This window comes from Melanostigma gelatinosum, assembly GCF_949748355.1.
Source record: "Melanostigma gelatinosum genome assembly, chromosome: 13".
NCBI classification, from domain to species: domain Eukaryota; kingdom Metazoa; phylum Chordata; class Actinopteri; order Perciformes; family Zoarcidae; genus Melanostigma; species Melanostigma gelatinosum.
Window position 1 is genome coordinate 12669627 of NC_136646.1, and position 23164 is coordinate 12692790.

The 23164-nt window shown below is 43.1% G+C and overlaps 1 protein-coding gene across 1 annotated transcript; it reads right to left on the reverse strand.

Annotated features, from left to right (window-relative positions):
- Nucleotides 1–4360: 4360 nt before the first annotated feature.
- Nucleotides 4361–23055, reverse strand: LOC306787387 (SH3 and cysteine-rich domain-containing protein 2-like; the record flags this gene model as incomplete). Its single annotated transcript, XM_079282506.1, has 11 exons — nucleotides 4361–4459; nucleotides 5430–5567; nucleotides 6455–6506; nucleotides 8908–8996; nucleotides 9112–9269; nucleotides 9491–9560; nucleotides 10335–10450; nucleotides 12727–12811; nucleotides 14261–14355; nucleotides 15581–15929; nucleotides 22969–23055. 11 exons carry the CDS (start codon nucleotides 23053–23055, stop codon nucleotides 4361–4363), a joined length of 1338 nt encoding a protein of 445 aa, XP_079138632.1.
- Nucleotides 23056–23164: the final 109 nt, after the last annotated feature.

Here is a 23164-nt window from a genome sequence, read left to right on the forward strand (position 1 = left end):
GCCCTAATTGTGCCCCTGCTGTTGCTTTACTACCTCTGAAAGTTGATGTCATGGCCAAGCTGAGCTGGAGCAGCCAGCAGAAATGAGGCCTTATTATTATCCCCACCTCCTCTGATATTTCTTCATAATCAAATCAGGTGAGGCGAGTCCAGATAGAGCCTTCTTACAATACCTGTAATAATAAGTAATGTCACAACAAGAGCTGGAAAAAAGGAGGAAAGGATAGTTATTCCTTATTTTGCACCGCTCTCCCCCTCTCTCGCTCCTGTGAGTAGCTCAGAGCCAGACTGATTGACATTAAAGAGAGACATTGGCATGAATGCACCGACAGAAACTGACAGGACAGGGACAGAAGATTACAGTAAGACAGAGGATAGTCTCAGGGTCTGCGTCAAGGTGAGGTGAAAGGAGACAGTGAGGGATTGAGTGAGGCAGATGGAGCCAGGAAAATGAAATGAGAGGATTACAAGAGGGAGAGAAAGATGGAACTGTTCAACAACACTCCTCCACACTGGCAAAGTTTCATCAGCTTCAGAAGAGTCACGTGCTTTGAGTCACAGCAGATGGGCACTGTCGAGTGTTAATAGAGGTATAGCAGCCACTGTGTTGGTGGCCGAAACTTAGCTGCTTCATCAACCAACTGAAGATCCCTTCCAGCCCTTCTGTCAAGACACCGGCTGTTGTTTAGCTGGTGTCAAACAAAGCCAAATGTATAGCCAAAAATCTAACATTGTGCATCAGCAGAGTTGGCTTACAAGTGAAAAGGTTCAGCCATAGTTTATTCTCTGGAATGTCAAAACACTAGTTCCATGTCAGAATGTACACTAATTCTTCAGAACTCCAAAAAAAGGCCCAGCTGAATCTGAATTTTCTCTAACAAACACTACTGTACATGGTAACAGTTCTCGATGTATATATATACTCAAGCACAAATTTGCATTAGAAATGCAAAACAAAACTGTGAAAAAACAAACTGATCAGTGACATACAAGGTAAACCGTGGGCTTGTTGAAGCGTTGCACTACTAACACAGGCCTGCTAATTATTTGATGAGGTACCAGACACCATCAATCAATCAGCTGATCTATCTATGTATGTATTTTTCAGTTTGAACACATTGGAAATGGTCACGTTTTTCTTCTTCACAATGTGAAAAACAAACCAAAAAAGAAACTGTGCACCACTAGTTTACGGTACATGACGCAAAACAGCGACAGCACTGCTTTAACTGTGACTTATAATGCAAACCACTTTTGAGGAACACAACTTTGAACTGTTTAAAAAAAGTAAACCAATGAACACAAATGCAGCCAAGCGTCTGTTGTACAGGATACAGGATACGGAAGAAAAAAAGACAAAAATGTAAAATGAATCTTCAGACGCTTGTAGTTCTTGTAGTTTGTGTGACGGACACCTCTTCACAGAAGCTTGGACTTTAAAACATGTTGCGTCATCATCCACATCTAGAGCGTGAACAGGTACATAACAGCTTATTGTACATTCTGCTGTAAAAAGGATTTTCTTTTTTGTGACTGAAGGGCAACTGTTTTGTTTCCGGGTGATTGGCTACTGCTACACAATAACATGCACTTCTGAGAATCCTCACCGTAGAGAAAGTGAATGAATTGACTACATTTTCATTTATGTTTCAAATGAAATGTAATCAGTACCAATCAGTGTTGGTTTCCTTGATTTGACTGGTTGTTTGCTGAACATGTCATCACTTCTCCGGTTTATGTAGCTATGGGGTGATTAAATAAAAAGGTCTGAATCACTCTCCCTCCAACAGTGCCATTACGTGATATTTATGCTGCCACTTTTTTTCAGAATCATTTTTGGCATTCCTCTGTGCACAGCAATGTGCATGGACGGCACTAAAACGTCCTTTTAAAGCCGCCTTATTTCGGAGCTCCCTGCTATCTTTACGGCCTTCAATACGATGACAGATGCAGAAAAACACCAACTGTTATGCAGATGTGATCAACAGCATTCACACATGCGGGAGTATATCTTCAACGTGTCCGTGTGCAAAGCGTGTCATCTGTGTACATGAGGGCAGAGACTGTTTTGTAAAGATCTTTTAATGAGGTGTGTGGCCAACCAATGACTGGCTCAGGATACATCCAAACACATACTTAACATTTTGAATTCTCAAAGGTGCGAGCATGTGATGCGACATAAAACTAGGCACAATGCAAAATAACAATTTTACATGGGTAAAAGTCATAAATCCAGTTCTGTTCTGACGCCATTTTTCTCCAGGATGGTCGTACTGTTTATGCTGCTGTGTAATTCTCAGTTTTTTTCCATCGCTGATATTTTATGACTTTAGAAACATCTGACACACAACAAGCCATCAGCCCTTTGACCAAAGAGCTTCAGGGTGACGTGAAGTTGCAGGTATTATTGAACTATCACTATGAAGGAGACACCTAAACAAAAATAACTCATGACACAAAATAAAGTGCTTTTTTCTCGTTATACTTTTCACATATATTGAAATGTAGACATAAGAAGGATCACGTTAGCTAGATCTCTCTGCTCCGAAAGGAGACATACGAGTTAAATGATTTCATCATTTGCCGTGCCATCATTCTACGGCTGCATTCTGTGCTTTAAACCAGCATTTCCGTGACACATGTTCATGACCCAGTACGTGTATTCTGTCTCTGGAACACAATGTCCTTTTTAAAGAATGCATCAAATTTGTTAAATAAGTAATGGCTGAATGAATCGATGGCCTAAACTATCAGACGTGCACCTCTGGACACTACAAGAAAAAAAAATGCCTTTGCTTTTTTTTATGTCATAACTGAACAGCGGCCTCAATAAATAGAGGACGAGAGAGGTCAAATAGAGCGCAGAAGATGAGGATGACAGGCTGATATTTTATCAATGATGACTGGTGCACTCATGGGTACACCACTACCTGCATGCACACACTGACTCATAATGGTTCGACATTGATGTCATTCCTCTCACTTCACCTCCTCCTCCCCCTGTTCTCCTGTGTCCTCCTCCTCTGTCAGTGAAACTCAGACTCCTCGTCATGGTCAGAAGATTCCCACTTTGTTGTTTTTCTGGCAGACTGGCCGCAGTTTATTCCCCACTGTTCCAGCTCTAGTGAAGTCATGTAATAGCGCCGAGCAACATTTGCAACACCCACTGCAGCTCTTCGTTGTTATGCCTCTCAAGCTCCTTTATGTGAGAACAGGGGAACAGCAACCGCTACGCTTAGAGGGTCTTGCGTAATGCTCTCAACAACCAGCCAAACGCAGTACGGCAACCCTCCCCGTTTTCCGCGAGAGAGGCTCTCAAGTTTCTCAATCACTGCGGTTTCTGAGACATCAACAAGATACTTTACACCAAAATGTATTCCTATATGGATATGCCGTGAGTCAAAAAGAAAAGGCAAGGAAACACTTCCAAGAAATTCCTCATAGTTGAGTTCGAAGACAGATTGGTTGAAAAGTAAACGTTTGTCTTGCAAAATTTGACCTACTGTCGGCTGATTCATGCTCTCTTACCAGAAATAATAAAATATGCGGTCACATATTTTTTGTACCATATTCTCGTTGTTATATTATACTGAAAAAGTCACAGGGGAACGTTTTTAAATTCCCTCTGAAAAGACCCCCAGAGACTTCCATTTTCTGTTGAAAATCCTCTCATTTCTGAACTCTCAAGTTGGCAAGTGCAGTTATAACTCAGCATGACACTGCTGAGGATTTTCAGATCGGGTCTCCTGCTTTCATCTTCTCCTCCTCCTCCTCTCTGTCTGGATGGGGGCAGCTTTCTCTGACTGGTAGTTGTCCTTGGCCGGGTGCCTCATGTTGGTATCATAAAGGTGATATCAGTCCCCAGGCCACCCTGACATGAGCAGAAAGGGTTGAAACGTATGGAGTGGGCAGAAACAAGAAAAGGACACTGACAGAGGCATCATGTTCCCAAGACAGGACTCAGCCTCCTCCCACATCTCTTTGATGGGAAGAAACTAAATGTGAACAGTCATCTAGCAAGCATATATAAAGCATTTTTTCATAGATTTTTTTTTAATCGGAAAGAAAAAACTAGACTGTTGAGGAACAGTGCCTTTCTAAAAGCAGGACTTCTGCGTAACTGTACACTCTTTTTAAGACAGTAAATCAATTCAACTGGAAACCATGTGTTCTGGTCATCAGGTTCCAACTCTTTGTGTTTTTCGTCCAGTTTTTCTGTGTTTGGTTTAAGTCACTCAGGACTGGTTGGAGAGGCTGCGGCAGTCATTTTGCTGAGGGCAGGGTAGGGGGGGTGGGTGATCGTCTGAATTTGAGCGCCTCCCAGGGTAAAGTAGAAGTGGAAGGATGGTGATGCGAGCAGCTCAGATCTCCTCTATGGAGTCAGCTGGGACCAACCCTCTCTTCTTTCCGCTGCTCAGCTTCAGAAACACCTCGCCGTCTTCCCGCTTACCAACGCAGATCTAAAAGGAATCGACAGAAACTGAGTTGCTCTATTTTTCTGTAAAGTACCAGATACTTAACTGTTTCTAAATTTAGGGAATTTGATCTGCGAGAACATAGGCGGGTATTGGGGGTATTGCAAAAACGCATATCCATTTTGGCAGAAAATGAAGGGACTTGGTTTTATATATATTATGATCGTTTTCTTAGTGAATTAACAGTGCCAAAAGAATGAATGGACAAGCTGGTAATTATTGCCAGTTGCCTGCAATTATCCAACATAATTTATGCTTCATACATCTTTATTTGTCAGGAATAACTTTGAATGCAAAATTGTGAAAATTACAATCACAAAAACGCAACACGAAACCTCAGGAAAGAATATAAATTTAAAAAATTCTATACCTTATCATTTAGAAATTGGAGCATAATTTTTTATGCTCCATAATTTTTTTCATGATTACAAGAAGATTAAAAGGGACAGTTCGAGATGTCTGCCTTCTCTCAAACATGTATTTTTGATTTTGGAGTTAACTGTCCCTTTTATTGAAACAATGGTGACAATGCACTCAATGCAGTCTTTAGCAGCAGGAACAGGTTTTGGTTGTGTGGGGAAATAAATCGGGAGGGAGAATTGGTTAAAAGTGATCTTTTATAAAAACATATCAGTGCATTTTCTTGCTGAAAGTCTGGAAGAACAATAATGGAAAAATGAGCCCTAGTCGCCATACAGACACAGAGATAATTGGGATACCAATCCTTTGATCACACCCAGGATGTACCCTGCCTCTCTCCCAGTGTGTGCTGGGATAGGCTCCAGCCCCCTGCAACTCTGCACGGGATAATGTCAGACACCACAAATAGATCACAGACTAAGTAAGATCACAAACGACTCATAAGCCAAATTGTCAGTGTAGTTCTTTAAGTTGTATAAAAATGATTGAGAGGAAGGAAAGGGCGAAATAAGTTGGTTTGATAATATCAGTGTACCTGGGATTCCCTCACGGCCATGTGTCCTCTCTCTCGGTTGCCGGGAGTGCCTTGGACGACCCGCCAGACTCTCTCCCCTGGCCGGACCCTCTGCACAAAGTTGGCCGGGAAGAAGCCGACTTTGTCGCCACTCTTGCCCTGGAAAACACAAGAGACCAGTATCTCAGTATCTCCATTCTGAATCGTAGTGGGAAATTATAAACAAAATGAAACGACAACACATTTCTGATTGTGCAGTGACGAATTATTGTGGCGGCAGAGACGAGTGTAGAAACAATTTAAGAAGACCACTAAAAAAAAAGCTATTGATTGTTTTTAAATGCAAACAAGAAATTGCTTCCCCTTAATGTCAGATTGACTCTCCATGTATTTAAAGAAACAGCAGATTAAGGTGCTACGCTTTGCTTGCTGGTGAAGACAGATGATGTATGCATGGGTGAACCTCTATAAGCAGCAATATTTCACAGTTTATCCCCCTCTGCCTCAGCTGTTGATGTGTTATGAAGTGATTCACAAACCATACATTAGTGATGAACAGATGATTCACAAATCATACATAATTTAAAAGGTTCATTGGAGTGAAAGTGTTGATTAAAGGTGTTAAATGACTACAGAGTAAGTGCTGGTAAATACTGGTCCGCTGATGGAAGATACACAGACTCTGCACTTGAGTTAAGTCTGAGTGCATCTTCCTTTTTCTTACCCTGACGCACGTACATTTGTTTTCATCAGGAGCGAGTGACGTTCATTACAGACTCAATAAAGAGCTCTTTGAGGTTACAACACGAGTCAAGTTCATTATGTTACTCTTGGTAATGTTCTGATAAAATGATGTTCTATTTCCGTCTGTGGCTGCCTGCATGTTTATGACATGGAAAATTGGAAAAGGTGTTATTCATTCAATTCACGTATACACACACATAACTCTGTGCCCTCAAATACACATTATGCACACGCAAACATAGGCAAGCACCAACAGGCACACGCAAACACACACAGATGTTTGCGAGTGATTTATTACCCACCTTCCACCACTCTTCGTTAGAGTCGTCAGTGACCTGCACACGATCGCCGGGCCTAGAGGAGATAAGACACGAGAGGAGATGGGAGGGAAAAAAAGGGAGGCAAAAAGGGAGGTGATTTAGGTGGAGAGGAAAAGGGGAGACGAGAGTGGGATACGTGATGGGGAGATGAAGGGTGGTGGGAGAGTGAGAGCGGCAAGCAAGAAAAGAAATTTTTAAAAAAGAGTTGAGCGCGAGGACAAAAGGTTACATTATAAAACTAGCAGCAGTACCCAGTTACAGAGCTGTGGCGGTTAAAATGAGTCTTTGTGTTCCTCTGCAGAGGTTACAGAGCAGCAGACACTAAAGTCATGAGGTCTACATGAAATACGACTCTGTAGCATCTAATGCAATGCTGAAAGGCTGGATCTAATCTGCAGCCAACCTGGCCTGAATGCTAATAATGTTACCAGTTTTTGATGACTTTTCCACACACACACACACACACACACACACACACACACACACACACACACACACACACACACACACACACACACACACACACACACACACACACACACACACACACACACACACACACACACACACACACACACACACACACACACACACACACACACACACACACACACACAGTCCTAGATACAAATTGCTGTTCCAAATGCTCTGTACCTTGCGTCTCCTGGGTGTCTGCTCTCACCACTGCCCTATATGATCATCGCTCACAAACACACACACTAGTTTGCACACAGTTACCTAAACTTACCAACTAGGCTGAGCCCGATACATCTCAACTGATACTGGCCATTTATTATATGAAACAAGCATTCCGTTCACTGAGGTTTCTCCAAGAAGCACAGCTCGAACCTAAATGCAGACTTTAGTCTTTGGATACATCAAAGAAAAGATTCTAAACCTTAGCCAGAGTTAGACAAACTCGCAGATGCCTTTTTTAGGTCTCTCCATGCAGTTTGAAGGTATATGTTGAACAGTGGGATTAGCCTAGTTTAACTGATGTCTGTGCGAACAGCAGCTTCGCTCAACGTCAGAAAAAGGCCCCTTTAACAGTCCTCCAATAACGGACACAGGGTCTAATTTAACATGTTTGATTACATCAATTTAATGTCACAATCTTAAAATGTGGATATCATTTATCGAATGTTGCATCAGTGTTTCTTGTTACTGTGCACCCACAGTCAGGGAGGCAGAAACAGTTGCTCCAGATGCCTGATGACAGGATTTTGTGTGAAAATGAAATGAAATTGAAACTGGTAACTACAGTCAAAAGAGTACAACGTATCAAACCTTCAGCCTCCCTACTGTTGCGAGGAGCCGCTACTTGATCAAAAACTATGAATAAAGCTAAAATTAAATAAACCTTCAAACTGAAAGCTTTAACATAAACAATGTCCCACGTTCCCCTAATGTGCCCTAACAATTCACAGCACATATTTTGACTCGTCATAGCAGGAGAAGAGCAGGTGAAACAAATTCTGCTAATGGCTCAGTTTCATCCCGTGTCCCAGTAAGGTTGAATGAGCCATCATGCACAATACAATAGGACCAACTACCCCGTGCAGTACTTTTTAATGTTTTAAAGTACATCTGTTATTTTCCTGCTCTGGTTGGCTAAACTGTCTGAGAAAGGTCTATTGTTTCCCCACACCACTTATACAACCAGGTGACTCCCTTATTTGATAGATTAGACATAATCTGTCACTATTCCTATTTCTAGATTAGACTAACCTAGAAATATAATGGCAGAAGGTAAATGAAATGCAATGTAGAACAAATACAGAGTGATCTTGGACACAGCAATAGGGATCTGGTGACCCAGAGACACATTATGCTTTCATTAGTTATCGTATATTGTGTCACACACACACACAGAGCCTCAGCACAGATGGCTATTAACAGTTCCTTGAATCTACCTCTGTTGTCTCCTAACCATCCACCCATGCCCTCATTTTACTGCTCTGTCCTTCCTCTCTTCTCTTTCCTCGTTCTTCTTCATCTTATATCGCTTTTATTTCTATATTTGCACTTAACTTTCTCCGCCCCTCTCCCATCCTCCCTCTCTCTCTCTCTGCCTATAATAATCTTTAGCTTCATGCCATCTCCCTGTATGTGTGCCCGCCCTTTCATCTCTCAGTTGTTCAGTGCCTTTATCCTCCCCCCCCTCTGCTGGGAACACAGCTCAGTCGCTAGCTCTGTAAGGGGACAGTGATGGGCTTCGAGTTTATAATTAGTCGTCCTTAAGGGCGCGCTGACACTGTCCTCTGCAGATGGTGGGGACATCTTCATCCTGCAGCAACAACAGCCGGGGCAAAAATACAGACAAAGCAAATGCACTCACACAGACAATAGCAAAAACACAATACCACACAAGCACTCCTGCTTGTCCACAGACATGAACATGCTTGCCATAGGCAGTCTGTCTGGCTTTAACTCACTGAAGTTCCAGGTCATTCTGTTCCTGAGGCAGAAACTTGTAGAGCGCTACATAGGTGTGGATGGAGTGAACTTCAATGCGCTTGGGCACCTGGACACAGGGAGACACAGGGACGGGAAGGTAGTGAGACAGAAATACACTCGCTTGGGGAGGAAAACATCAAGGGGCCAGAGTCTGCGCAAGGGGGATTTAAAGAGAGCGGTACCATCCCACTGCTCTCCTCTGCAGGAGTCTGAGCCTCTGCAGGAGTCTGGGATTCTGCAGGGGTCTGGGATTCTGCAGGGGTCTGGGATTCTGCAGGGGTCTGAGCTTGGCTGCAGCTCTCATCCTCCTCCTCGATCTCGACGTCGGGATAAGGGATGTCTGAGGGTGGCGAGAAATTGTCTTAGAAGGTGCCAGGCATGCACACAACCACACATATGCTAACAGGCGTGTCATGTTTTAGGAAGTAAATCTCTCTCTCACACACACAGACAGACATGCACAGGTAAACACAACATATGCATAGGCACACATAGGCATGGACATACAGCACATATACCATATCCACATACACGGAGATACAGACACACAGCAGTGTTTACCCCCTGTCTCCTGAGTTATCTCTTCCTCCATGCTGCACTGTCTCTGCTGCATCTCCTCACCTCCCTCCCCCTTATCAAATAAGGAAATAGAGAGGAATGTTAGTAGCATTATGTCAAAGAAATGCATTTCGTAGTGGGAGTAACACTTTTCTCTGCTCTGAATGCACCACACACAGATCAGTAGTTCACAGTGTTGTAGAATGATCTGCATACATGCCATATATAGGTCATGGATGAAGAAAGTGTAGGGGTTTAGGACAATTTGCACACTGGTTCAATTATGTTTAATGAGAGGAACACAGAGACCAGTGTCATTCATTATACAGTACTCCTCATAGATAGCCTGGCGCTCAATTATAACACTTCACTATATGCCAAGTTGTATTTACAGTAAGTAGGGGACTAAAATGCCCTCGAAAGAGAGGAAACTTTTGAAAAGCCTTCATTAACTTTCAAGGAATTGTTTTTGCCTCATTTACTCGCTCATTCAATTCAATAGATGGGGAGAGAAGATTGATGCCGCTCTACTGTGCAGACATGAAATCAACCTGCTCATTTAATTCTGACACCAAACTTTAGACTATAGAGCGCAATCCACAGTGACCTTTAACATCATCCGGCCAATCCTCGCAATTATTTGTAGCTGATTTGTAGCGATTTTACAAAATATGGCAGAACTATAAACTATGGAGTGTGGCGCTACAAATCACTGCACACACTGTTTCTACGGTCTGAATATTTCACCAGTGAGTTGACCAATGGACCAATGTCGTAAAAACTTTATGTCTTAATCACACTGATTCAACTGTCCTCTACCCTCAACCACGGGGCAATGATGTCATACCAGGCTGCGTGTTGGTGACTCTGACAAACTGCCAAAACTGGAGCAGCTCATCTGTGCCAAGGACTTCCCGTAGCGCAAGGCGGCATACACGGGATCTACACGCATCCGCACAGCCTCTGAAACCACATACACAGTCATGAAACCAGTGCACGCACACTTTATTTACAAACACAACTGTAAATCATTCAAGCAAAGCCACAGCTTCACACACAATTTGGACGGAGATAACGCTGTGCATCATTATTACTATGCCAATCTGGAGGAACCAGAGGGTCTGAATATAACTGTAGTTACACAGTCAGTCCTGGACCCACTTCAGATCTGACAGAGGACATCAGCCAAAAGTTAATGAGACATCAAGACATTCCAATACTTCTACACGAGTTGACCTCTTTATACATTCACTTATTGGCAGGAGATATGTCTTAGTTTTAATCGCTGGAATATATCTGGAGTTGTAGTTAAGTAGAAAGGGAATAAGAGAGATTTAAATGTGGAAACCCTCAGCAAGGCTTCATTGCTACATTTCATGTAGATGGTAGTGCTATCAGAGTATTTCTGAAGATAGGAATTCAATTTGCTGCTCCCCTTTCCGTCCAGCTCAACACGAGTTGAATGAGGACAGAATGATGCTTTTTTTCTGCAGGGCCAGAAGTGCTGTGTGTGTGTGTGTGTGTGTTGGAAGGATGAAGTCATAATAATATTCAGTTTAATATTGAAGTCAGCGCGTCCATGCTCTCGTGATCAATTAAATAGAAATTCTGCAGCAACAATGTCTAGTGCGACGAGATACGTGTGAGTATTTCGAGGTGATAAAGCTCTAGTGTGCTTTAAATTGACTGCCGCATTTTCACTGATGCAGGCCTTTCTACAAAGAGCAATTCATTGCAGAGGAAGAGAGTAAACAGTAGAAAATTGTGCTCAGAGACTCGATACAGATAATTACTCTTACAGAGTCTCTGACCTTCAGCTCTCTCTGCAGTGCAGACATGAGGATTCTATATATGATATGGCTCAATATCTGTCTGCACCTTCATCCCCGTTGGCTCTTGTGACTTCAGCTTACTTTGACAAATTATTACCTTGAACATTCAAGTCAATAACAACCACAGTTTGACAGTTTGTTTCCTCTTTGACTTTCACTTCTTTAACCTAACACAGCTGTTATTCTTCTGTAAAAAGAGAAACAAATTTCCATTGGTAGCCAATCAGATTTGAACTGTCATTAAAGGATTGCAACCGAGAGCGTTAACTGTTAAGTACTTCACTCATGAAGCCATTAGACTCTCACCCTTATAAAGGAGGTTTAATATGACAGAATAAACTGCTCTGACAAAAATTGATGGGAAATTACAGGGTCTACAAGTATCCTTTCCTAAAACTGGCATCTAATATTAATATGTGTAAACATGAGCTCAGTATTTTACCAAGCCTGTAGTTTGCTTGATTATGAGGACACTTTGCAACGTGTGATTGTGAGTTTGGCGGGTTGCCATCTCAGCTGGCTCTGGCAGAGTCCCAGGCGTCATGGTGCTCAGCTCATGGGTGATGACAGTGCTGTAGGTCAATTGTGCCCTGATTCACAGAGAGAGCAAGGAAGTGACAGTACGAGGCGCTAACCGTGATTCAGCGAGGCACACCGTGTATGAGATGAAGGGACTGTATCACCTACACAGATGTTCGTCCAAACGGTATTTCAAAGAATAACAAGCTCCCAATCAGAGAAGATGGTGATTGGAAGAACAAAGTCAGGTACTTTTAGGACACAACAGTCTGTGCTTGTAGCAATGTGTTTGTACTTCACAAAGAGACAACAAGGAAATGTCAGATTTGTTTACTTCCATAATTGTGCACCACAAAGTAAAAATGTGATTTGTATTCAAAATTACATTTTATTTGGTAAAACAGAAGGGATGTTATGATGCAGAGAGCTAGTTAGGACGTATTGACCAATCAAAAAATAGGCAACACTTCAATGTTGATGTCGCTTAAACATGCAAATTGAAGTGGCAGACAATAAAATAAAACCCTTTATCGGTCAAAGGCTATACAGTACAAAGCATGAACAGAAATATAAAAACACAAACATTAGAACTTATAAATATCTATTCACATACTTTCAGGATGCAGACCGTCCGTCAGCCTCCAAGAGAAGCTGAATTTGATCTTCCTCTTTACATTTTCCCACTTCATGCTCCTCGGTCATCAGGTGCGATGGAGACAGTTCTGGTTTTATTGCAGTGCATGCACAAGCACACAAAATTCTACAAATAAACGAAAAAAAGGCTACAAGAGCAACGTCACAAAACAAAAGCACATGGGACGCATATATAATGCACATTTGCACTCACTCATAACGCCCACGCACACAGACACTCGGGTATATGCTCACCTTGGCTCGGCAGAACTTCCTTGACGACAGACAACTGGTCATTGACGAGCATTGGCGAGCTGAAGTTTCTCTTGAACGCTCCAGACTGATGGAGGAGAACAGCAAGAAGGATTTTACAGTTTACTTCTTTTTTTATAGCTGAAGTGAAACTGGCTCATGTCGTACCTTTAAGACTTTATTAATAGACTTATTTCTGAATTACTGAATCAGAAGCACAGAAAAAATGCTAATTTCTGCCATCAAGTCACAAACTGGGGCAACATGTAGTTCTCTTTGCTGCTAATTATGAACAAGAAATTCACTTAGCCGCAGTATGCACACGGCTTACACACAGGCATGGGCATGCAATTATGCTTATGCGTCTGCACGGGTGCAATTTCACACTGAATTAAGCAGAGTAAGTGTTTCAGCTGAGATATCAGTTTGTCTTTTTGGCTTGCAAATGAGCCACTCAGTTTGTCGTATTATGTTGATGAGAAAACAAAACCGTGTGACACCTTCGTTCCGGTGAAGATACCCCGGTTCTGTTCTGGTGATATTTTTTTGCCTTTCGCTGCCCTCGTGATTCCCCTATATCTCCGTCTCTCCGTCTTCGTGCTCTTCTGTCAAACCACACACAGCCGTTTGGAACACAGCGCTCTTAAAATTGTCCGAGTGGCTCTCAGAAGGTCTTGCTGCATGCTAATGCCCTGTACTAGAAGATAAACACAAAAGCTCGGTCTAAAATCACTCCCTATTTGCTACCAAGTGCACTACACTCCTCAGGTCGAGAGCTCCAGTGTTTGCGTCTGTGGGTTGAAACTTTTCTCACAATGTTGTTTGTATTTGAACACTGTACTTAAGACTGTTCCACAAAACACGTGAAATTATTATTAATAACGCAGGTTAAATTCTGCGTGATCGAGCAGTCCGGGTTCGTCATGGTAATGTTACCATGGCAACAGCGGCCCCTGTCTGACATGCGTTTGTGACGGCAATGACTATGTTCTCATTTTTGAAGTAAACAATTAACAACACAAAATGATTGCAATCCAAATTGTTACTGTTGCTCGTGTTTTTATAATCTGGGGAGACGCAGATAAATTGGGGGTAAGACTGGACTGAGGTGGCGAAACTTGGGTTGTTAGATAAACATGCTAACAGAGAGCATATCCTGCAAACGCTGACATTTATCATGTTTTTTGTTTCTTACATTTCCAGATTGGTTGGAATTAACAACGGAGGAACTGGGTAGTTATAGTCACCATGGCTGAACAGACAACGACACGATTACCACATACACGAACGTCACAAACAGGAAATCTAAGAAAAATCTCCCACACGGTCGGTAGTGAAGTCGGCCTACATTGTAGGAACACCGCAGCAGTGATTACTTCGCGCCAAAAATGGTGCCAAATAACAAATAAAAGTTGATTCACAGACAGAACATTGAGCAAAGCAAGACATACAGTGACCATGTTGATAAAAAACGACTCATGTTATATATATGAGGACATCAAATCAAATCATCAAAGTTCTGTGAGTATCTCCGCACCTTCCCGTAGCATGGCTGCTGCGATAGTTCTGAGGTGCACCACAGGTGAGCAGCCAACTTGCACGTTTTACACCGCAGAGCCTGTTTGGAGTTTCCTGCAGAGAGGGACAAAGATGAGAGAATGAGAGCAGATGAAACGCAGACACGGAGGCAGCCACGGAAATGAAACAAGGCTACGCAGCAGGCTGCAGATCTGCAACAGAGAGACAATCCTAACAAACCAGAGCGGCCTTCAGATCGTATGGGCAGGTTCCCTTCTGCTCAGGTAGAGAACGTAATAAAGTGCTGTCGTATTATCAAGCTGGCACTGACACTAACAGCTTCATAATCAACAGCTCCTCTTCCAAAACAACCTGGAGAGATTGGACACCAGCTGGAGATATTTCAATCATAATCGATTTGGCATCGAGTCGTCTTGCTCTTTCATCTTTCAAGCACTTCAGTGATAAAAGCCTCTGAGGATTGAGATGTTTCCCCTTCATTTGTTAGGCAATGTTGTTTCTTGCATGTGTTTAACGATTGAGGTTGAGTCACTTTCATCCTACAAATCAAAGATAAATAGATTTCTGGATGTGTTGCAGATGGGGATGACATCGACGGGTCTTTTAGGGAGCAGAAACATCAAACAAACTAAATTGATGGCTCGATAAAAACATTTGCTTTTACTTTGAACGAGCAAACATGGATTCTGCCTAATCAGCGTAACAAGGAGATAGAGGCTGGACTGCGTTTGGGGACTGCAGAGGAGTACAGCTAGAGTAAGGTGATGCATCACATAAATAAACCCACAATCCATGCAAAAAAAAACACCACAGGTGCAAAGGAGCAGGTTGCAGTCTGTAATCAATCATAGAGACAGGAAGTAGATTTAGCAGAAATACTGTGAGCGGCTAATTAGGGATGAGCGCTCACGCATCTGCAGCACTATATCCCTGTTAATAATCCAATGCTTTTTTCACAGATGTAAACACAGAGAGAGCTGCAATGAAGACATACAGTCAATTCCTGAATCTAATTTTAGAAAAAAACTATTTGCACCCGAGTGAGAACAGTCACATGGCAGCTATTTACAACGAGCCAAGTTGAAAATGCTACTTAAGTATATAATTGTAACAATAGTTAGCTCGCCGAAAGTCTTCCTGCCCAATGCCCTTTCTGGCAGAAAGTTCTTATAATAGTAGTCTCATAGTAGTATGCAAATCAACAAAGTGTATGCGCATTGTAAATGATGTCCAGGTTAACAAAGAGGGAGGCCAGAAATGCTAAGCGATTGGCTTGTAAAAAGCGAAGAGAGTCCAGGGAGTAGATTGAGGACCTTACCCACTATCATGTGCTTGCAGTGCTGGCAGTTGGTGGGCTTGCGAAAGACATGGTCCTGGAAACAGTGGGTAATCTGAGGCCGGGGAGGCTTGATGGGCAGTGATGGGGAAAGGCTGAGAGAGGGGGAGTGGGAGGCGATGGAGGGGTTGGGGCTTAGAGATGGTGAAACGGACGGTGAGCGCTCGCCGACGAGAGGAGAGCCAGGCAGCAGTGGGGGAGAAGGAGGCGGTGGGTCAGTGATGAAATCTGGGGGCAGGCGAGCGTCGCTGTAGGACCTTTGGAAGAAGTTCTCCACGCTTTTGCTGCGCATGATGGTCTTGAAGGACAGCGAGCGCTTTAGTCTCTGGAGCTGCACACACACACATTGACAGAGAGAGAGAGAGGGTACACTATAATAAACACAAGAATGCGGTGGCACATTTGGGAGCAATAACAAATGTCCAATTCGGCCTCAAGGCACAACAAGCAATATCCCGGCATCCATAAACACAACACTCTGCTCTGATCTGCAATATCACCTCATATGGAAACAACACATTAACAGCTAAAACATTTTTATGATCCCTTTAGTATAAGACCAAGCTTATCCTTTGCACAGTCACATTTAATAGGGCAGCATGTGCATTTGGCCCATGGTTAAACAAGATAAGCCTTTTCTCATCGACAACACATCGAGGTGGTGGCATGAGGTCTATTGTGGTCAAATGAAACAAGACAGTTTACACAGCCTTATCATCCATCAACAGCCTATCTTCAGGGCTCTTAATCTGATGGAGTCTGCTCGTTGGACCGATTGATCGAGCCACAGGCTCACTCTAAGCATACAGGGCCAATGGATCCCTCCTCACAGGGCCAAACTCACATGCCCACAACACACAACAACGTCAAACTGCATGTACGCTCTCTCGTGTGTATTGACATGACCAACCGTGCTTGTATCTTGTAAGTGGCATTGACCAAACCGTTGTCAATAATTGACGGTCGCTGCGTTTCAAAAAGCCGAGCAATCAGATGACAAAACATCAGCAACAGTCTGTAAGCTCTGCTCTCTGCAGCCGTCCAGCATTGATTGGCTGGAGATAAATGCATGTTTCCTGACGTTTCCCTCTGGCTCTGTGTACAGACGATGATGCTAGTTTCCTGAAGGGTGGGCAGCCATTTGTTACCCTGACATGCAGTGGCAGCGGGAGAGCAGCGGGGTGTGGCTGTGTCGCAGGGAATGAATGGATCAACACACACAGACAGGCAGACAGATAATCAGTAGGCCACATACGCTCTGGGTGCACACGCTCTGCCTGTCTGTGCTTCCTCTCTGTTTAGCGCCAAATGTAATCACTTTACAGGGACATGCAGTTTACAGCTGCACGCGTCTGGGAATAAGATACAAAAACAGCTTGTCGATTTGAGCTTGTGAGGCACACATGAAAGTAGAGCAGGAGAAACAAAAGTGCATGTAACTGAGTGCACATGCTTCCTCTAAATTATCTTTATTATTGCTACAAACTGAGGCAGTTTTTACTCTCTGGTAGAAGATCCACAACTCCTAATTTGAAGAGGGGGGGGGGGGATTTATCAAATTCACACAGCTCCCTCTGGAGCAGCAAAACGCTTTATACACTTGTTTTCACTCCCTCCAAGACCTGTAAACAAACTTTGATGTGTAAAATCACCTTTCCTTTCCTTTAAGGTGCTCAGAAAAATGGAATTCTGAACATGTACAACTTTATGACAACTGGGCAAACTCCATCTGCTGATGAAGATTGTGGAAAGCTCCAGAAATGAGATTGTATTGTAAACATGAGTAGTTATAATCCTCCAATGATCTCTTGACTCATTATGACTTACTCACTTTCTAAAAAGCCAGTCTGCTGTTTTAGTAAGTCATGAAAGAAGAGTCTTCTCAGTAAGGAGCGAGAGCAAGTTGGGCTGGAGGAAGATATACGCACATCAGCCAAAAGCATTTTTCACAACCTGGCAAACCAAATGTTGTTCTTACTGATTTTCAAAACAATCACAACTCTAAGAAGAATGCCTTAAATGAAGGTGGTATGTATTCTTTAAAAACCATGTTTGTTACCGGTGCAGTGCTCTGACACACGTCTCCACGCTTTCTGTGCAGCATCACAGTCTTGTGCCGAGCTCTCTCAATCAGAGCAGATGAGTGCTGGCATAACAGCTCCGGGTAGAGCACATGTCTCAATTACAGCTAATCTAATCATCCGTTAGTGTGCGTGCGAGCCTAAAAAGCATTTCCGAAAGCTTCCATTTGAACATTAGCTGAGAGCATCATGGTTAAAGCCAGCGTGATACCACATTTGATTCGGGTCACATGCATTTCTGAGACAGCTGAGAGGCCGGTGGCGATGAGCCCAACCGAACTACGCCACAGATGATACCCTGGTTGTGATGTATGATCTAGTCCCATATGTATCATTGATCCCCAGCAATGTCATGACAATCTCTGTCATGAAAACAGCCTCAATCTTCTTTCATCTCCAAAAACAAGCATCGCCAACACAGTCAATACTCTGTAGACCAGATTTTGACGAGTAAAAATGACCATAATTCTCACATCTTCGATCCATATACCAAACCCCAGTTGTTCTCACGTTGAGCAAACATAAACGTCCAAAATCAATGCTCCATAGAGGGACAGCAGGGTTTGAGCAGACATAATTCAATAATAAAGCTTTTATTTCATCCAAATATGTGGCTTCCCTCCATCATTGGGGCCCAGGCTGAGATATAGATTGGATGCTCCAGCCTGTCCAGAAGTCAGAACTGAGCAACAAAGGCTCAATCCCGCTGGGAATGTCACCATCAACTTGTGGCAACGATGTGCTTTAGTGTGGCCTGTTATAAATAATTCAGCCAAGACCATTTCAAAAGGAAAGGCTTTTTTTCCAGTTTTCCAGCTGTGTCTTTGTTTAGAGGTTGTAAAGGTCAAAATACACTCTCTCAGTCTGGAATCTGGTATGAAGGTCTTGGTTGTGGGGTCTGCCTCTCCCATTGTTTGTATCTCTCTTAAACCAACGGCCAAACAGTCACATCACTAGAGTGGCCAGGTGTACGTGGGTGTTAAATTGACAGATTTGCACCAATTTTTTCCTCCGATTTTCTCTTATTCTACCACCATCCGTGTTCACTCCTGAACTGTGCCAAAGACCTCTGTGTCGTCAGCAGCAGAAGAAAAGAAGTGCAGCAGTAATCGGGGGGAAAAACAGCCACTGCAACCCAGATACACCTCCACCGCACTCTAAATCACAGTATCAAAGCTATTCAACAAAGTGCATGTATTTTACTTTCTGTAGCGAGTAATTTCCACTTCCCAGCTTTGTGCCCACTTTAGGGCTCGTCACACACACAAAATGTGCGCAATTCGTTTTTTCTTTCTCTCTGTGGTGGACGTGACTGTGTCCGACCTTGTTTAAGTGATATTTTAGTCTCGTGAAGGGCAGAGCTATGAAAGACACAGTCTCCTGGCTCAATTCAGTTCTAAATCAGGAGGATATGTGCTTTCAGAGGAAATGACCACCCTCAACTTGGTACAGGAGGTTTTTACACCCTCACAGTGTGACACTGTTTTGAGCAGGCGATGTACACCTTAAATAAGGAGACAGGAAAGAACTGTGACTGGACAGAGCTAAAATGACAATCTGAAAGATTTAGCACAACAGTAAAAATCACAGGGAGAGACTAAAGAATCACACATATCATAAAATCTTTGAGCTTGGGCCTTTATTATTCCACTTTAACATCAAAATGTGAACCAGTTTCATGTCCTAATGTTTCCCTTCTTGGCTGAAGTTTGTCATTATGCGCGGCAGCCCGGCAGATTCCCGCTCTGAATACGAGATAAGAAATGCATAATCACAGGCTGCTTCCATCGTTCCGTCCCTATCACTCATGCATTGTACACACACACACACACACACACACACACACTACACAGACAGCCAATCACATGCTTGCTCACACACACAGACTTCTCTCCCCGTCTCTCTATGATTATTTAATGGAGGAGAAACTGTGTGTGAAATAGTAGCGAGGATTGTAACCACTTCCCTCACAGCAGTGCAATTCTTCGCCCCCACATTATGCCAACCCCGCCATGAAGCTTTGCCCTGGTAACTCATCATCCATCCATTTTTCAGTTCACACACAACACAATGGCTGTCAGTGTCTGACGAGGAGGGAATTGTCATTTCTGAGTGAGCATCGACGGCAACATATAAATCTCCCTCACAGACACTTTTCTTCCGCTTGTTGGCGATAAACAAATACACTTACAGCCAGTTATCTTTGTAGCTACTTGTAGCCTTCTAGAGTCCAGTATTTCAACAGCTCACACCTTTCCCTGCAGTGTCACATCAATAAACATCACAGCAGTAAAGCCGTTACATTAATCAATGAAGACCTTGGCCCACTTCGGCCTCCCTCTGCTACATACTCCCCTGCTCGTGTCACTCAGGATCAGTGTCGTGATAGTTTATGAAAAGTGAAGTCAACTCAAAATGTATGTGGGTGGTTTCAAAGAGATGTTGGGAGACTAACTTGTGAAATGACAACGAAGACACGAGAAATCATCCTTGCCGATTATTGGCAACACTTCAGCATTCACTATGCTCAGTGACCGTATGTAACTACAATTAAAACTGTCCTAAAAATGCGGACATGATAAATCCAGACCACTTTTAATGTCAATGACCTAATTCACCTTCTTTTCCACAGTGCTGGCAAGACGCCCATGTGGCCATTTTCGATGCCCCTGTCAGCTTTTCCCGCACACTTTCTTTAGACCTCATCATCCGTCTGTCGGTCTACCACTTTGGTCCAGACTGAAATATCTGAGAAAATTGCTATGAACTATTTCACGTGTTCATGGTCCCCAGATGATGAATCCTGCCAACTTTGGCAAACCCCTCTCTATCTCCCTCGTGTCTGCTTACACCTTCTACTCTTGGATATTTAATAATAATAAAAATCCCAGACAGAGTAGAAGAACATCAACACATTTCTTTAAAAATTGCTACAGCGGTTTTACTTTGGATTAAGCTGCCATCACTCAACATTCTGTGTGAGCATGAAAGCACCAGTGTGAAATATCGAACAAAACTTGGCCGCAAACTGTATGGTTTACTATTAAGCTCCTTGTCATTTCGCTTTGGAGCAGTGACAAGTTCTCATCTTCACACTGTAGGCAATTCCAGACCTTTTAACATTCAGCCGGCTGTGTGTGTGTGTTTAAGTGCTCACATTGAGTGAGGAAGAAGAATCCAAAGGAGGCACATGGATGAATTGTGACGTTATTGTCACACAGTTGGCAAGCTGCCAAATGGACCCATCTCTACAAAACATGTTGGAGGGTATTATTTTAAGTATCTCTGCGCTCGGAGATGGTCCTGTGCACTCATCCTAAGAGGTTTACCTGTGCACTTACATCACAGGAAAATGCTCCCAAAGCATCACCATCTCTGAGCAATCCAACAGCTCTCCACAAAGAGCGCCACTAGGCTGTTGATTGCTGCTCAGGCATCTCATCAGCTCCACCAATCACATTGCTGCCAGCCTTGGCAATAGACCAGTAAATTGTTGGGGACCAGGGAGAAAGTCCATGCTTCCATTCCTCTTAATCCTCTGGCACTATATTCCTCTGTTCCTCATTTCTGATATCCATCTTTGTGGGGAAGTGCTGCTGGTGGATTTCCGGGAGCGTGTGTTATCAGAGCAAGCTCCCCGTCATCCTTATCTAATTAATGTGTGTGCCCTATGTGTCTGATTAGATTCCTTCAAAAATCAAACCCTGTGGCGGTGTGTTTTTTTATTTTCGCAATGGTCTTGATTAAGTGTTTAAAATAGATATGGGTGGAAGATTGAAGTGAGATGTTTTTTCAATCCTCCTGGGACCACACCTGTGCATATCAGAGCCAAGCTGACATCAACTTCAATATTCTCCGACAAGGTTCCTTAATAGACTCCTCTATAGCTGCACATTCTCATTGACCCTCCAGTGGCGGGGAGCTATTGAATCCTGAGCATTTAAAGGAAGTTCAAAAGGTGTTACACTTAACCTTTCACCTGCACATCAAACATATATGAGCTATGTCAGGAGCTGAATGTTCAAGTGAAATCTATTCACTTTTATTATTCACAGAGCCCTAGAGTTCATCAAAAGCAGCATCAATCCATTGGATAGGAACAGAGCTGCCGATTGAATGGCCAGCCCGATAAGTTTGTGGTATAAATGATGTTGTGGTGAATTTAGCCGATGAATCATGCGAATAATAATCAGGCCTGCTTGGCACAGGAGATCGCCCAATTTCCTTCATAGTAGCTGGTGAGGAATGGGGAAATGAAGCGGTGCACACTGGAGAAAGCTCAATACAATGCCAACTTTCATGCTTCTCACAATACTTAGATGAAGCATCTGAGTGTCACTTGACTGTGTTTGTGCGTGGGAGGCGGCGGGGGCAAGAGGTGGAGACGGCGACTCAGCTGAGAGAAAGTTGTATGAAGTGTTTGGGCCTCATGAATCAAGTGTCGTCCTTAAAGCCTTCCATTAAAAAGTAGGCATTGAGAAGGCTTTCACAGCCCACTTGGAAGCCAGCGCAGCCCTTATAATCTTTGTTTATACAGTGAAGTCAACAAATTGAATGGAATATCAGGACACTTTGTAAGGACACTTGAGGCTCACATTGTGCGGTGAAAGGGATCTCGTTCTATATTTGGCACAAAATGCACATATAAATGTGGCCATGTTTGCAATATAAACTTTCTTACAGCATAGAATAAAAAGTTATTTGAGTGTGTGTGTGCGTGTGTGTGCAGTAATGTAACAGAAAAGTAAGATATGACTTGTCAGTAAAACCAAAAAGCAGATCAACCAATAACTATGAAAAGCAATAATTGTAACCATCCACCACGTAAATTATACTCATTAAAATACAAAGTATGAATTAATGCGAAGCATAAATCCCCTTTGTGTGTGTGTGTGTGTGTGTGTGTGTGTGTGTGTGTGTGTGTGTGTGTGTGTGTGTGTGCCTGCGTGTGCCTGCGTGCAGGAAGTGAATTTGAAGACAGAAAGAGGCAGACAGAGACAGAGTGACATCACACCTTACGTGTGTGGTTACAGTGACGCAGTCATGATGAATACAGTTGCAATTGTGAAGAATGAATGTGAATGAACCGGCGGAATAATAAGGAGGAGGAATAACAGGTAAAATAACCTCTCCTATGATTCAGCACAAATTATTGAGCTTCAATTTTCTGTGGAGGAAACTGTTCTGCGAAGTTGAGATTCGATTTCTCCGCGTTACAGAGATTATAGTATGATCTATGAGAGTGTATTGGCTTAACGGTACAAAACTCAAAGCTGTGGGTCTACTTGCCTTGGATGACATCGGTTGGATGGACATGGTGCTTGGAGAGCGCTGGAGCTGAGAGTCGCTCTCCATCTCATTGTTCTCAGTCATCATTGACACCGTAGTGGACAGAGTCGTTAAAGACACAAAAAATAAAGAAAATCTTTTAACTCCTCAAACTGTGTCCAGTCGGTAGGAAATGCCCGGCTTCGGCCATACAAAA